This window comes from Podarcis raffonei, chromosome 13 (genome assembly GCF_027172205.1).
Source record: "Podarcis raffonei isolate rPodRaf1 chromosome 13, rPodRaf1.pri, whole genome shotgun sequence".
NCBI lineage: Eukaryota > Metazoa > Chordata > Lepidosauria > Squamata > Lacertidae > Podarcis > Podarcis raffonei.
The window spans coordinates 50,470,501-50,486,406 of NC_070614.1; the positions used below are offsets into that span (position 1 = coordinate 50,470,501).

Below are 15,906 nucleotides of genomic sequence, written 5' to 3' on the forward strand. Positions count from 1 at the left end.
ATTTGCTATTTTGACTTAAAAGCAAATGTTTACATATTTGAAGGCTTAAGAACTAGCCAAGGGTTGAGCTCCCCTCTGTTTTCCAGGCTTGCCTTGCATCCCCCGAACGCGAAAACCAGATCCTTAAAATCGGACATATCCTCCCCATCGATTCCTCCCGGAACGGAAATTATCCGCGGAGCTAATTTCGATTAATTGACATTATAAGCGGATAAAGAAGCACAACGCGGCAAAGGCCCCCAGCCAGGAATTGGCGTGCACGCGCCGTCCCCGAAACGCACCAATCAGAGCGCGGCTCTTCCCCTATAAATACGGAGCTCCGAGCCGCTGCTCGCGCTCAGATTTCGGAGTGGAGGAAGAAGAAGGTTCACTGCGATAATGGCTGAAGTTGCTCCTGTCGCCGCTGCTGCTGCGGCCCCCAAAGGTACCGCGAAGAAGGTGGCCCTGAAGTCCCGCAAGGCCTCGGGCCCCAGCGTGACGGAGCTGCTGACCCAGGCGGTGACGGCGTCCAAGGAGCGCGGCGGCATCTCCCTGGCCGCGCTGAAGAAGTCGCTGGCGGCCGCCGGCTACGACGTGGAGAAGAACAACAGCCGCATCAAGCTGGGCCTGAAGAGCCTGGTGACCCGGGGGATCTTGCTGCAGACCAAGGGCACGGGCGCCTCGGGCTCCTTTAAGCTCAATAAGAAGCAGGCGGACAACAAGGACAAGGCGCCCAAGAAGCCGGCGGTAGCGGCGAAGAGTAAGAAGCCCGCCGCGGCCAAGGTGAAGAAGGCTGTAGGAGGTGCTGGGGCCAAGAAGAGCGTCAAGAAAGTGGCCAAGAAGCCGGCGGCAGGAGGCGCCAAGAAGGCAGCCAAGAGCCCCAAGAAGTCCAAAGTCACCAAGCCCAAGAAGACAACGAAGAGCCCCGCCAAAGCTCTGAAGCCGAAGGCTAAAGCCAAGCCGAAGGCATCCAAGCCCAAAGTCGCCCCTAAGAAAAAGTGAATTAACATTTCTACTGGGGGGCGTCATTTAACACAAACGGCTCTTTTAAGAGCCACCCACAATTTCTGCGAAAGACTGAAATCACTGCCCTGATCGGCTTCTCTCCCAAGTTGTCGAAATTGATTGCTTTTATGGTTACGTATTACTAAATGAGATACATTAAATTGTGGCAGCGTGAGGGAGCGGCCGTAAAACGCTGCATTAAGACTCCAGTCTTTAAGGGGGGCGGGTTCAGATCCCGCTGCCAGTTATTTATATTTGCTTCCTTATTTACATTTGTGCTCACAACAAAGGGGGATGCAGTTTATTTTTTTCTTACCATAGGGTCTACTGCTAATTCAATTTAATTGATAATCGCAATTTAATGGAAGAATATAGTTTTAGGAGAAAACGGCAGGTGCGGTGCGCGGGATCAACAGCGCATTTAGAACACTGCTTTGGTCATACCCGGCACATATTTTTACATTTCTGATTCATGGTCGGTTCGCACTGCAGGTTTGATGCTTAGGCTGCGTACTGCTATTTTAAAAAAAATACACCCTAACTGCCAACATGCACCGACGAGGATGGGATTCGAACCCACGCGTGCAGAGCACAATGGATTAGCAGTCCATCGCCTTAACCACTCGGCCACCTCGTCGCGGCTGTTGCTCGTGATCGGGCTGTTATCCTGGCCAGGTTCACCTGTTCTTATTCACCTCTCAGTCTTACCTATATCATTTTCATTAGGTTTAAGGGGAAACGGGGGTGACTTGGAAGACTTCATATCCACTGTGTTAACACTGGTTCATTTGCTCCTGATACTTAACGCTCTTTCGTAGTGCTGGTCCACAGATGCTTGTTCAAAAATGGGTATTCAGACGTGCAACGAATTGCTATTTCTTTAAAAAAAAGCTGGTCTCTTCCTTTTCCCTTGTCGTCCCCCAGCCCATTTCTTTTCTCTTTATTTGCAAATGAAAAGTGCTCTTCCGTCTTCTTTCAGCAAGTGCTCAGTAAATAACTTAAATACTACTTTTAATGGCATGGCAACAATTCATTTCTTTTTATCTTCATGTCCTCTTGTTTTTTCTTGAAGTGGCATAGTAGCTCTTTTAAAAAATGAAATAAAGTGTCCACACAAAACGAAGCGTGTTTGAATGTTCACAGCGGAGAAACTTACTGTTAAGGACTGCATTTTCACTACTGACTCTTATTACTTAAGAGGCCGAAGAACAAAAACGTAGACTGCCAATGCCGAAACCCGGGATCGAACCAGGGACCTTTAGATCTTCAGTCTAACGCTCTCCCAACTGAGCTATTTCGGCCAGTGATAATAACTACCTTGGTGTAATGTGCAATCTCAGCAGTTCTTGATACTGCTTTATTCAAAAGGCTATAAAAGTTTGGCTTTTGCTATTCCTGAAGATAGAGGAAATGTTATTGTGCGATAATATAATTAACTGTAGAAACATATGCAGAAATCTTAAAAGTACATTAAAATGCACGTTGCATTGGCCGGGAATCGAACCCGGGCCTCCCGCGTGGCAGGCGAGAATTCTACCACTGAACCACCAATGCACCCGCTCTTGCCTTTTCCCCGTCACTGTATATGTAGAAGCTTTACAAGGTGTGAGCGGCATTTTGAAAACTTTGGACGTGTTAGCCTATTGCTGGCATGGTTTCATTTTGCAGCTTAGCCGTCCTGCTTTCCGAAAATGAATCTCGGGCCCCAGCAATCAAAAGGCAGCCTGTTCTCCGCCACTTGGGCCTCCTTCTGCGATTTCAACTTTTTCTTCAGTCTGCGCTGTGTTGAGTGAGCTGCGATCTCCTATCTTAGGCACACGAGAAGGAAGGAAATCACCCCGCCCGTCCGGAAGGCACTCTGCACATGTTTAAATGGGCTGGTTTCTTTAAGGTTGCATAACGCCTTCCAGCTGATTACCCCGCCCCCCTTATCCCCCCCTCTAAAGCTTTTACTGCTTAAGTTTAAGGAACTCAAACTGAAGTTTTCGTTTCTGGATTAAAGCTTTCCTACTTTGGAGACGCGAACCCTAATTTTTAGCACTTCTGTAAACTCCACTAGAAATACATGCACGCACTTTCTGCTTTTAAATTACTCTTGAGAGTGAACGAGACAGGCTGCGACCAACTCTCTCCACTGGAGACACAACCCTCTAAATTCTCCCCAGGGTTTGTGGCTAACGCGCATTTTGAAAATCGAGGGGGGTTAGGGGATGGGAGAACCCCCACTCACAAACAAAATGAGGTCCCACCGAGATTTGAACTCGGATCGCTGGATTCAAAGTCCAGAGTGCTAACCATTACACCATGGAACCAAGCATACCAACTGTCTCTTGTCCCGTGACTTTGTTCCCATTTAATTGCACACTAAGATAATAACAGGTGCCAAACGCCACCCCTTCTTTCTATGTTTACATTCTGGAGGAGGAATTTTTTAAAGAAATACAGTACTGGAAACTGTTGCACCAGGAGTGTTCCCATTTCACTGGAAGTGTGAAGGAGGACTAGTATCATGGAACAGCAAAAAAATATAAATATTCTTGACTTTTCAGGTTGGCCTCTCATCAGCACCCATTCCCATGTTGCCATCTGTGCATATGGACACAAAAAACAGGTTTGGCAGGACCCAGACCACAGAGGCTTGCAATCTACAAATAGACTCAAAGGAAGCCAAGGCTAAATGGAAGGAATATACAATTACCCATACTATGGCTTAATTACAATAGGAATTTTAGACTAGGGAGTTGTTCATGGGCGTGGGCAGGCTGGGGGCAGCTGCCCCCAATCAATAAAAATTAATTAAATTCCTTGCAAGCTGTTAGGCCTGCCCCCCCTAACTAAAATTAAATTCCCCACCCAAAATCCTGGCTATGCCCATGAAATTGCATAAATTCATCACAGCACTTTGAAGGCGGGTTCAAAACAAGTAGGATATTTGCAACGTAAGAGGTTGGCAAAAGGAGGCGTTGGTTCTGTGCCCCATTTGAATTTGATGCCACTTCGAAACTTATTCTCAAATCACTTTGAAACGTGGCGCTGCATTTGGATGCGGTTTCTTTCGTTTCTGTCCTGTGTTTTATTTTGATACCAACGTCAGCTGCTCTGGAAAACGGTCTGCTCTGGAAACCTGCATGCTTTAAACTTAAGATTCAAACGGGGGGGGGGGGACGGGACCTGAATGGGACACGGAAATCATTCTCCTAGTTTGCAGAGCCTTCCCCCAAACATACTTGCATAGACTTCCCTGGCTTTATTTGCTTGGTTTGTAAAATTTATACACTGTTGGATTGAAAACAAAACAAAACCCTCCAAGTGGACACAAAGTAGATTTGCTTTTGGGGATCAGACCAATTACTCTTCTCCTGTCCAGTAGTCAAACTGCGGATTGCCAGCTGCTTCTGCAAAGTTTACAGGCAAGTAAAGGCTATGGTATCCCTCTTGTTTGGGTCAAGGACCAACTGTTATTTCAGACTCCTAGAAAGCTTTCTTTGGGGGACATAGTAACAAGGTGCCATCAATTTCTGGGTGGGACATTCTTTTCTTTCTGGCACGGTGAAGATAGCAGCTACATAGGCAAGTATTTATAAGGAATAAGAGAGACATGGTACTAGTTTTGTCAGGAAATTTACAACGTGACTCAAGGCCTCTGACAACCTGTAACTGAGACAATCCAGCCTTTGGTAGTGAGGGGTAAAGTAAAGGTAAAGGGACCCCTGACCATTAGGTCCAGTTGTGGCCGGCTCTGGGGTTGTGGCGCTCATCTCGCTTTATTGGCCGAGGGAGCCGGCGTACAGCTTCCGGGTCATGTGGCCAGCATGACTGAGCCGCTTCTGGCGAACCAGAGCAGCGCATGGAAACGCCGTTTACCTTCCCGCCGGAGCGGTACCTATTTATCTACTTGCATTTTGACGTGCTTTCGAACTGCTAGGTTGGCAGGATCAGGGACCGAGCAACAGGAGCTCACCCCGTCACGGAGATTCAAACCGCCGACCTTCTGATCGGCAAGTCCTAGGCTCTGTGGTTTAACCCACAGCGCCACCTGCATCCCTTTCGTTAAGGGTAGTCTAAATAAAAAGGAGAACTGATGAAACACAGGTAACAAGAGAGATTTGGGAAAAGAAAAGGCATCTATGCTTTGCAGATACCCCACCATCACATGCAAGATCCCCCTGGTATTACTGTTTCCAGAAAAGAAGAATCCACTACTTGTGCATGAAAACCAGGAGCTTGCTTTGTGTAGAAAGCAAACTCCTTCCAGCATTTTAATGAGAACTATTAATGATCCTACTAAAGCCATATCCCGTGGCATGCAAACCAACATAGGTTCTTAAGCCCTTGAGCCTTTATATAGAAGAGGCAGACATACATCAAAGCCCCAGCCCTTACACCAGCTTTAGTACAATGACGAAATAAATCCCCTTCATTTCAGCATGCTTTCGTGCAGATATTTACAGTGGATTACGCCCCAAATCACCACCAAAGGCCCATCACTGATTCAGAAAGGAGACCAGCTTAGAAGCATTCAGTTTGCTCCTCTGGGACCCGATGCTTTCTGTTCCTCCTCTTTCCGAGAGCTATGAAGGTAGCAAATTATTGAAATAGAATGTCTTTCTGGGCCTGGGGATGAATGAAACCAGGTAACAGCTTTATCTGCAAACCGATATCCATTTTTCCTGGGACCAGGGAACTGGCTGAAGCCCTGCATCCAACTCCTACTGCTTCTTGCTTCACAGCAGAAAGCGGAAGAAAACTTTAAAGACATCCTTCTCAGGAGGTACTGATTCTATGGAATCCAGCCAAAAAGGGGAGGTTTCTGTGCCACAAATGACGCCCCCTCGACACCCCCAAGCAGGCATTTGCCGAAGGAAAAGGCTCTGGAGAGGGAGTAAACACGAAAAGAAGAATCTGGCTGGAGGATGGTGAACTCCCTGCAAAGAGAAGGCTGCCAGCTGGGAAGGGATTTCTAGTGAACCGTTCGCTCCTTCTGCCTCTGGTAGTCTGGAAGGGAAACGGGAGAGAAAGAATGAGTGGCAGAACATAAAGACTGCATTCCTAGATCAGGACGTAAGCCCTTCAAGTTCTGATCCTGTTTCTCATGCCCACAATGTTGGCATGAAGGCAGATGATGGACTTTTCAGAGCTAGCTGACCTGACTGGAAGAATCCGCGACGAGAAAGAAGAGGAGTTTCAAGAGGACTGGAGGAAATTCAAGGACTATTTGCATAAATATTGTAATATAAAAAACTAGAAATTACTTGAAAGAAACAAATAGGCCTAGGATTAAATTAAGTTATAATTAAATAAATGGGATTTAGAATGTTAAGAAAAGTGAATAAGATGGACTATAATTGGAAATTGTTTTCGTTTAATAATGATATCGGAAAGCTGTTACTTTTAATTACAAGGAAACTCAGAAGGGAGGGATTTGAGGAAGTCAACCAAGATGTTTAAAAGGTTGGATTTATGAAGAATTAAGTTTGTTGTTATTGTTTATCTGTTTATTGTTCCCCCCTTCTTTTTTCTTCTTTTTTCTGTTTTTGTGCATCATTTTGCTTTGTGGTTTGTGTTATCACTGTGGAAAATCTAATAAAAAATTATTTAAAAAAACACAATATTGGCATGAAGGCAACAGCTTCCCACTGTTCCTCCCCCTGTTGTCCCCCAGCAACTGGTGTCTACAAGGTAGACTAGCCCTGAAGCTGGAGGTTTTATTTAGCCATCACTGCCACGGACAGACCTCTCCTCCAGGAATTTGTCTAATAAATACCCCTTTAAGCCATCTATAATGAAAGAGAGGGGTCTCCTCTTCCTACATGGAAATGTTACGGAACTCTACACTATTTTAAAATACATATGTGTGTGTGTGTGTTTCATATTTTGGATTTGTATAATGGGGGAGCACATTATTTTCCTTCTCCTCTTTCATGGATGTAGTGGGTCCCAGTTCACCTGACAAACATTCTCTTCCAAACAGGTCAAAGATTTTGCAAAGAGCAGTAGCAGCAACGGCAGCAGTGGCAACAGCACTTACTATATGGGAAAAATCGGACTCTCATAATGATCTCCCGAGCAGTTTTCAAGATCTCCACAGCCTGTAGGGGCAGGGGGAAAAAACAGATGAACTGAACAAAGAAGGGTTGAATCATTGATTTAAAATGCACTTTTACTCTGCCTTTCCTTCCCAGTGTAAAAAGCATCCCACATAAAGGATTTCAAGGCCATCTCCCTTCCAGGTACCTCCCTAAACCAGTTTCGCTTCAGCAAGGCTGATACACCATGAGCCTTCAGAGCACATCCTGTGGCTGATCCACACAGGCCTCTGGTTCATAATTTCTCCCCTCTCACCTTGCTGTGCTCAATATCCTGGAAGTCGACGTCATTAACTGCCAGCACTTGGTCTCCTTCCTGCAATCCGGCTCGATGGGCATCTGAATCCGGGATCACCTGGGATCAGGAGAGGCAAGACCGCCATTCAGATAGAGGCCAGGAGCTGCAAATGCGCCCTTGGCATCTAGGGGAAGCTGGCCCCATCCTGTCACACAACTCAACTGCCCCGCGCTCTGCCACTTCCAAAACTTTCAGTCCCCAAATGGTGCAGCGATCAAACTGCTGGCACATTTGTGAAGCTCAGCGGGGTCTGATGTGGTTTCAAACTGGACGAGGAACTGCATGTTGAGATTCATGTATTGCAGGGTCCCTTCCACCTCTATGAGTCTATGGATCCGATGGATAGAAACTCAAGGCTAAGCTCCGTTGAAATGAGCAGAACTTGCTCACAACACAGGAAGAACTGAGCTGCTGGTCTCCTTGCCAGTTGTAATGAAACAGCAGAAGGAAGCAGAAGGTTTAGGACAAAGGCACAAAAATGAACACTGAGACTGCTGGGAGAGGCAGGCAGGATTCTTCCCTTCATTTTTATTTTGAAAACCTGCAAATCATGCTCATAGTAGCTAGGCTGAAATAAATGCTTCTGTTTTTAAATCCAACCATTCCTCTTTTATCTAAGTCATGCGATAAGGTAGGGTTATCTTAGATTTATTTTATTTTTTAACCAAGATCTGTGTGAAACATCTAAGTCATTTACCAAAAATAATCATTTAAAGTTGCAATCCTCAGCCTGTTTGTTTGGTAATAAACATGACTGAAGTATGTGGCATAAGCTTCCAAGGAAACATGCATAATAACTGATGGATATTCTTCATAGAGAAAGTGAATCTCATCAAGTAATTTGGCAAATGAATAAACGTATTTTATGCTTTATTGAAATTAACGTATCAGATTAGAATGGGTCTTTTTCTGTAATTTTATATGCTAACTTAAACAAAAATACTCATAGGATGAAACTGCAGGTCATTCGACAAGTGTAACATATAATAAGAACTGGTGAATGAGTTTTACTTTTTCCTCTGCCCTCTTCAACCCCTTTCCCTTTTGCGTCCTGCCTTTTATATTGCAAATCTGTGGGCACGGACTACCTTGTTTTGTGATCTTATATAAACTTGTCTGGGAGCCTTCTCAGCTGAAGATCATAGTAAAAATGCTTTTTTTTAGAAATGACCAATAAACACAATTAATTTGCATGTCAGTGAAGTAACAGAACTAGGCAGCCATGAGGTTGGGACTAAAGATCAACGCACCTTAGAGATGAAGATCCCCAGTTGTGATGCTTTTCCTCCTCGAATATTAAAGCCCAGCTAGAAAGGAAACAGAATTGAGTTGGAGATTTGGCACTTCAACATATAGATTGTCCCTGAATACTGTCTTCTTCCAGACTGTTATTTCTGCTACAGACCTTTGGGTGACAGAGGTCTACGTCATCATTGCATTTTTACTGCAACCCACAATGACCCCATGAAATAGAGGAACTGCTAAATAAAATTTGTAAAGCACAGGGCAGGTTACAAATGCAGAGAATCCCCTCCAAGGATAGCTAAGTTTTCAGTAGAGGAGGAATCTGGTATCCTCTAGACGTTTCAGACTACAACTCCCATCATTCCTGACCATTGCCCATGCTGACTGGGGCTGATGGGAGATGGAGTCCAAAAAAATGGTCGAAGGACCTCATGTTTTCCAAGCCTGGTGTGGAGGGCCTCAGTTGACAAGCCTACAATCCCAGCTGAGAAAACCTCACACACCCTTGTAATCCCCATCTCCCGCAAGTCCCCTGAGAGTGGGCCAAGACTCACCTGTGCCCCTGGAGGTTTTTTCAACACAATGGTACGAGGCAGGAATTGGGTCAGCTCATTGTTATAATCCGAATGGTAAATTCTCTAGGGGGGGAAAGCAAGTTACAAAATAAAAAAATGGCAATGTGAATTTTATTGTGGAAATCAGAAACTTATTGAGGTTCATCATAGCATACCATTGCCTAGTTTTCTGCTCCAAGAAGAATAAGAAAAATGGCTGAAGAAAAACATTTTAAGCAACTTGGATCTCTTTTAAAACCTTACAACCAGACATCAGCGCTGTAGAAGAGGGTTAGCCAACTCCCAACTCAAATCAGCTCCTACCGGTATGGATTATATAATATATCAAAGTGATTTAACAATACAAACAGCAACAATAAAAAACATAAATAAATGATTTCATATATAAAAACGCTTTGGAATCCAGTAGATACAGTCCCGGGGGGGGGGGGGAATCTCCATTGAGCCATCTTGTTGAAAGAGGAAGGTGGTAATAATAATTTGTTGTTGTTCTTGCTGTTATATCCCCGTATCCCCGCCCATCTGGCTGGGTTTCCCCAGGTCTCCTGATGAGATTACCTGCAAGAGTCCCTCTGCTGCAGAGAGCAGTGATCAATTTGGGGGTATATGGGGTGAAATGATACAGTGGTGCCTCGCAAGACGAAAAGAATCCGTACCGCGAGTCTCTTCGTCTTGCGGTTTTTTCGTCTTGCGAAGCAAGCCCATTAGCGGATTAGCGCTATTAGCGGCTTAGCGGATCAGCTGATAAGCGGCTTAACGATCAGCTGTTAAGCGGCTTAGCGGATCAGCTGTTAAGCGGCTTAGCGGATCAGCTGATAAGCAGCTTAGCGGCTTGGGAAAAAGGGGGGGAAAGGAAAAAAACCCCGCAGGAACTCGCAAGACATTTTCGTCCTGCGAAGCGAGCCCATAGGAAATTCGTTTTGCGAAGCACCTCCAAAACGGAAAACCCTTTCGTCTAGCGGGTTTTCCGTCTTGCGAGGCATTCGTCTTGCGGGGCACCACTGTATTTTAAACTATTCTCGTCCCAAGATGTATAGCGCTTTGTACACCAGTTCCAACATCTTTAAAATAGCCTGGTAGCTGAAATAATGATATTGGAAACTGCTACATATAATTACTAAGAAATTCAGATGGAAGAGATTTGAGGAAGTCAAATAATATGTTTATGAAGATGGATTTTAATTAATTAATTAAGTGATGATTTGTTCTATTTTATGTTCCATATTCTTTTTTTCCTTTTCTTTTTTCTATTTCTCCCCCCCCTTTATTATTGTCAATATTTTTCTTTTATTATGTCTATGTATGGAAAATAATAAATATTATTATGAAAAACATAAAATAAACTCTTCTTCTAAAAAAACAAAAATAAAAATAAAAATAAAATAGCCTGGTAGCTAATTGGCAGCTAGGGGAATTAATTCAAAAGTGGTGTAACATGATGGAGATAGTCTGACCGGGTGAGCAGTTAAGCTGCTGGAGCCTGCACTAGCTTCCAGGACAATGCCCGAAGCAGGTCCCACAAGAAATGCACTGCAGTAGTCTATCCTGGGGGTTATCAGCGCATGGACAACAGCGGCCAGGCTTTCTTAATGACCCAGGGATCTTTTAGATACACACCTCATGAGGAGGGATCCAGGTAGGAGGGCTCTCGTAGGGAGGCAGAAACACCACGGGATAGTCATCGTATGGGATCCGGCCACAGCCACCACCTCCAATATCCATTTTGGAGTCAGCACAGAGCTGTGAAAGCCCCAGGCGATCTTTCCGAAGATGGGATGTCAATTCTGGGGAGAAAACAGTATATGTGGCCTGTCAACATTCCTTCTTAAAGCCAAATGCCGTATTTTTTGCTCTATAAGACGCAACAGACCACAAGACGCACCTGGTTTTTGGAGGAAGAAAACAAGGAAAAAAATATTCTGAATCTCAGAAGCCAGAACAGCAAGAGGGATCGCTGCGCAGTGAAAGCAGCAATCCCTCTTGCTGTTCTGGCTTCTGTGATAGCTGTGCAGCCTGCATTCACTCCTTAAGACACATACACATTTCCCCTTACTTTTTAGGAGGGAAAAAGTGAGTCTTAAAGAGCAAAAAATATGGTATGCTTCAAGGCAGGGGAGAAATTAATGGAAAACACCCACACGCACACACACCCAAAAAGCTAGTGATTGCACAAGAGATTTGATGTCATCTATTTCCCACAAGCTGTGGTATAAATAAGAGTCTTTTTTGTTAACTGTAAGTTTGTTCTAAAGTCGTCGTCTCTTCCTCCTCTCCAAAAAAGTTTTGTGCTTTAAACTTTGCATGATTGCTTTTAAAAATCAAGTACAGTTTTCTCCCAGTTCAGAGATGTGACAGTGGGAAAAGCTATGCTTGTTGAATCCTATATCTGTCAGAATGCTATTAAAATCTGGTCTCTTTTAAACTAGCTTTGAACACATCTCTTTTTAGAACATCCTTTGGAGTTTAAATTGTCACGCAGGATAATGATGTTCATTTGTCCAGGGCTGGGTTTAATAATATTTTGCTGTTTAAATGAAACAGGTTTTCATTTCATTCCTCCTCCCCTAGCAGGAGGAGAGCTGGAGCGGGGAGATGTTTTCATGCTATTTGAAAACATATATATAAATGGCAAATACGTTTTATGTCTACTTGTTTTTTTAGCTTTATTTTATGCATATACAGATCTCGGATTAAGCAGGAGATAAAGAATGCCAAACAAAAATAAATAAAATATACATCTGCTCCCCTTTGTACACGTACACAGTACAATGAATCCATATGCCAAAGCCTCATATAGCCTATACCAGCCTTCATTCCTCACTGCTTAACTACTGCCATGAAGTGGTGATTCTGTGAGCAAGTATCGATGGGTGGAGACCCTCAGGCAGGTTGTTAACAATTACAGTGGAACCTCGGGTTACATACGCTTCAGGTTACAGACTCCGCTAACCCAGAATAACGCCTCGGATTAAGAACTTTGCTTCAGGATGAGAACAGAAATCCTGCTCCGGTGGTGCGGCGGCAGCAACAGGTCCCATTAGCTAAAGTGGTGCTTCAGGTTAAGAACAGTTTCAGGTTAAGAACAGACCTCCGGAACGAATTAAGGACTTAACCTGAGGTACCACTGTAGCGTCTTTCCCCGAAAGTAAGACATGCCCCCGAAAATAAGACCTAGCGCATCTTTGGGAGCAAAAATTAATATAAGACACTGTCTTATTTTCGGGGAAAGAGGGTATAAATCTTTGAGTTAACCTGCCGAGGGGAGGAGAGAACATGCCGTAGATCAGACTGCTGTTTGATGTCTGTAGCTGGTGCCAGAGAATATGCCAATAAAGCCTGACACCCATTAGGTGCCTGTGTGTGAGTTATTTGAAGCTCGGAGGGAGGACTCGGGAAAGGGACCTCCTCCTTGGAATGATGGCATAGCGGCGGATTTGAACAGGAGTTTTGGAGCTTCAGCACCCTGAGTGTGAACGGCAAGTTTAGATGGCGGAAAGTGTTCATCCATTCCAAAGAAAGATCTGTTCTTTCTCCCTGGAATTGAAGAGGAGAGGGAAGGAGACGCCCTAACATGCGCTACCCCTTACCCAATGACAGCAATGGCACTCTCAAAACTACCTCTTGACCAGGCATAGGCAAACTCCGGCCCTCCAGATAATTTGGGACTACAATTCCCATCATCCCTAGCTAGCAGGCCCAGTGGTCAGGGATGATGGGAATTGTAGTCCCAAACATCTGGAGGGCCGGAGTTTGCCTATGCCTGCTCTTGACGCATCTGAACCATACATTTAACGCATCGTTGCTTTTTTCTGACAGGTCTCCTGTGTCTTTAAGAGCCATGGGGCAGGCAGACATTAAAGCGGTGAAGCATTTCCCGCAACTCCTCCATGTTGGGAGGAAACACACCTGTTGAATTTCTGCCTGTCATGCAGCTGTTGAAGGAAAAGGTGGCAGCACTATACCTGTGGCCCAGGATGCACCAGGTGAATTGCAACTCCCCAATGAGGAACAGTTGCAGCATCTGGGACTTCTTAATATTCTTTTTGTTATTTCTTTCTCTATGTATTTCTTCCCCTCCCTCCCCCGCTTTTCTGTGTTTCCATTGTACAGTTGTACCTTGGGTTAAGTACTTAATTCGTTCCGCAGGTCTGTTCTTAACCTGAAACTGTTCTTAACCTGAAGCACCACTTTAGCTAACGGGGCCTCCTGCTGCTGCCGCGCTGCCGGAGCACGATTTCTGTTCTCAACCATGAAACGATGTTCTTAAACTGCGGTACAATTTCTGGGTTAGCGGAGTCTTTAACCTGAAGCGTGTGTAACCTGAGGTACCACTGTAAACATTCGTGGCTTCTCCTAAAGAATCCTGGGAACTGTAGTTTGCCAAGCGTGCCAAGGAGACCTGACCCCCCCAGTCCCTTTTCAGAGCAGCCCTGGAAAGAGAGATCGACTGTTAAACTACCCTGGGAACTGTAGCTCTGTGAGGGGAAAGGGAGGGATGGGGGGGGGATCTCCTAAGGACTCGCAGCAACCTTAACAAACTACAGCTCCCAGAATCCTTTGGGGGATCCCTTTGGATATCCCTATGGCATAAACTCCCGAACCACTATCTCATTCAATGCATGTGACGAGATGACTTCACAAATTTGTGGTCAGGAAAAATCCATGCCAAATTGCTGTCTTATGAGATCTCGCCCACTGAATTGCTCAAACTGGATCTAAATGTGGCAAAAAGGTGTATAAATCAAAGGCTGGATGATGCGGAGCTATACCAAAATTTCGTAGCTGGTGGTGGAGTCTGCTCGCCGTTAAATATCGGCATAACCCCTATCTACCGCGCTCCATCCTACTTAGCATTGCTTATGGCCGCGTCTCACCGATATGCCTTCATTAGAGCTAGGTTTAATGTCTTTCCAACAAACGTGCTGAGACATAGATTCACTAAGGGCCAAGTCCCTTCAATGTGTGCGTGTGAAATGAAAACATCTGAATCTCTACATCATGTTATGTTTATCTGCCCTTTGTACAGTTCAGCCCGTGCTAGTATACTAAACTCCATAATCCAGCCTATGGCTGACAAATCAGTAGACCTACAGCTTGCCTGGGTTCTTCAAGATGTGGATCCTTATATTACCCTACAGGTTGCTAAATTCCTAACAGCCGTCCTCTCGTACAAGAGACGGAATGGAATGTTAGTTGATTATTGATAGTTATAAGAATTTTCTATAATGACATCAGATATTGATTTTAGTGTAGTGCCTAAAATTTTTAATCTTAATCTTAAACTTTTCTTATGAATGGCTAATATCTGTCCTTGTGAGTTGTGAACTGTGTTATACTACTTGTGGCTTGTACGTGTCCGCTGTTTTATTTGATTTGATTTGTTTTGTTGTGTTTCATGATGGGCGTAAAGCCGAATAAACATTTTTTTGATTTGATTTGATTTGGGGGAATGCAATGGCTGTTCAAAGCCCTGTTTAGGGAATGTTTTAATGTGTGACATTTTAATGTCTTTTTAAACTTTGTTGGAAGCCGCCCAGAGCGGCTGGGGAAACTCAGCCAGATGGGCGGGGTACAAATAATAAATTATTATTATAAATTATTATCATCACAGCGCATGGTGAGGATGGGGTCTTACAGTGCAAACCTAGGGAGGTCTACTCAAGAGGTGAGCCCTACGAAGTTCCCATAGGACCTGCTCCCAGAGGATTCTCCCCACCCCTGTCCACTTACCTGGGAGTAACCCACAAGGAACTGCAGAGGCCTTACTTCCGAGTAGACATCCAGAGTGCTGCGAAATCAGGAGCGCCTCCCAAGGCCCGAACTCCCTTTGGATCCACTCCCACAGAGCTCAGCTGGGCTTACTCGAGAGTAAAGGGGCGCAGAGGCGTCCAATCCGCTCCCTGGAAGAACCGGCCTTCCTCCTGCTGCTGATCAGCTGAGCTCCAAGGAACAAACACCAGCCTCCTCCTCCTCCAATCAAAGGAGGCTCCTCCCCCGCCAGCCACCCAATCAAAACAGAAGGGTATCACTACTCTACTCCTACTAGCTAGGCTCACTGTCAGTTAGCGAAGGAAGCCTGACGGTTGGTTGGGCTTCTCAGGAGGCGGGGAAAAATAAGGCACTCTAGCCTCTGAGGGAATTATGGGAGGAGTTGGGCCTGTTTTAAAACCCACCATTTTAATGGCTGCGACGCTTAATTTGTTGGAAGGCCAGGGCACACATATTTCAAATTGGGGTGGGGGAGTTAAAATGTGAGGGAACGGTATTTGTTTTTCAAGCCTTCTTTTAATTTCAACCAACTTCTCACCCCCCCCCCCCCAGAAAGGGATTGGGCCTGAGACTGCCCCTGAGGTTGCCATGGCAACGGTTGCTAGGCGCGCGGTCGCTAAGGCCTAGCACGTGACCCAACGGTCACTTCTGTGAGGTAAAGGAGGAGAGAGGCCTGCGCCTTCTCGCTTCGTTCCCTCAGGCTGGCGCCCTCCGTTTAAAAAATAAATTAAAAAATTGATGTAAACCGTCTTGGGGGATTAACAAGGAAGGGTAGTATACAACATTAACCCATAATTGAACGAGAGAGTTCTCTCACGCATCTTTTAAGGAAAGAAGGGCTGACAACATGCAGTCCTGATTTCCCAGCTCTTGCCTCACGAAAAAGAGACGCCATTTTCATCCCGGAGCTTGGAAGAACTACAATTCCCATCAGCCATAGCGACGATGA

At 45.1% G+C, this 15,906-nt stretch overlaps 2 protein-coding genes and 4 non-coding genes across 7 annotated transcripts; 1 reads left to right on the forward strand and 5 right to left on the reverse strand.

Moving 5' to 3' along the window:
* The first annotated feature begins 349 nt into the window (after positions 1–349).
* On the forward strand, positions 350–2,124 carry LOC128400567 (histone H1.3-like). Its single transcript, XM_053362867.1, has one exon. The coding sequence runs from the start codon at positions 379–381 to the stop codon at positions 979–981; it is 603 nt and encodes a 200-aa protein (XP_053218842.1). The 5' UTR covers positions 350–378; the 3' UTR covers positions 982–2,124.
* On the reverse strand, positions 1,540–1,621 carry TRNAS-GCU (transfer RNA serine (anticodon GCU)). The gene has a single exon. It is a non-coding gene; the product is annotated as a tRNA-Ser (tRNA).
* Positions 2,125–2,212: 88 nt separating the features above from the next.
* TRNAF-GAA (transfer RNA phenylalanine (anticodon GAA)) lies at positions 2,213–2,285 on the reverse strand. The gene has a single exon. It is a non-coding gene; the product is annotated as a tRNA-Phe (tRNA).
* A 182-nt stretch (positions 2,286–2,467) lies between these two features.
* Positions 2,468–2,538, reverse strand: TRNAG-GCC (transfer RNA glycine (anticodon GCC)). Its single transcript has one exon. It is a non-coding gene; the product is annotated as a tRNA-Gly (tRNA).
* A 686-nt stretch (positions 2,539–3,224) lies between these two features.
* TRNAQ-UUG (transfer RNA glutamine (anticodon UUG)) lies at positions 3,225–3,296 on the reverse strand. Its single transcript has one exon. It is a non-coding gene; the product is annotated as a tRNA-Gln (tRNA).
* A 1,891-nt stretch (positions 3,297–5,187) lies between these two features.
* On the reverse strand, positions 5,188–15,144 carry PDZD11 (PDZ domain containing 11). 2 transcript variants are annotated; one of them, XM_053362872.1, is made up of 7 exons: positions 14,955–15,144; positions 10,806–10,972; positions 9,168–9,251; positions 8,619–8,675; positions 7,327–7,425; positions 7,013–7,073; positions 5,188–5,979 (listed from the first exon to the last, which is right to left on the reverse strand). In XM_053362872.1, exons 2-7 carry the CDS (start codon positions 10,908–10,910, stop codon positions 5,945–5,947), a joined length of 441 nt encoding a protein of 146 aa, XP_053218847.1. In that variant the 5' UTR covers positions 10,911–10,972; positions 14,955–15,144; the 3' UTR covers positions 5,188–5,944. The 2 variants fall into 2 exon arrangements, with proteins under 2 accessions (XP_053218847.1, XP_053218848.1); XM_053362873.1 differs by having other exon boundaries at positions 14,919–15,144.
* Between the last annotated feature and the right edge of the window lie 762 nt (positions 15,145–15,906).

Bases quoted from the DNA above. Each gene is read 5' to 3' on its own strand.
- PDZD11 (XM_053362872.1), bottom strand. From the start codon at position 10,910: ATGGATATTGGAGGTGGTGGCTGTGGCCGGATCCCATACGATGACTAT. The intron at 7,074-7,326 runs GTGAGAGGGGAG...CTGCCCCTACAG, and splicing joins AGGATATTGAGCACAGCAAG to GCTGTGGAGATCTTGAAAAC. The intron at 5,980-7,012 runs GTAAGTGCTGTT...TTTCCCTTCCAG, and splicing joins AGTCCGATTTTTCCCATATA to ACTACCAGAGGCAGAAGGAG.
- LOC128400567 (XM_053362867.1), top strand. From the start codon at position 379: ATGGCTGAAGTTGCTCCTGTCGCCGCTGCTGCTGCGGCCCCCAAAGGT.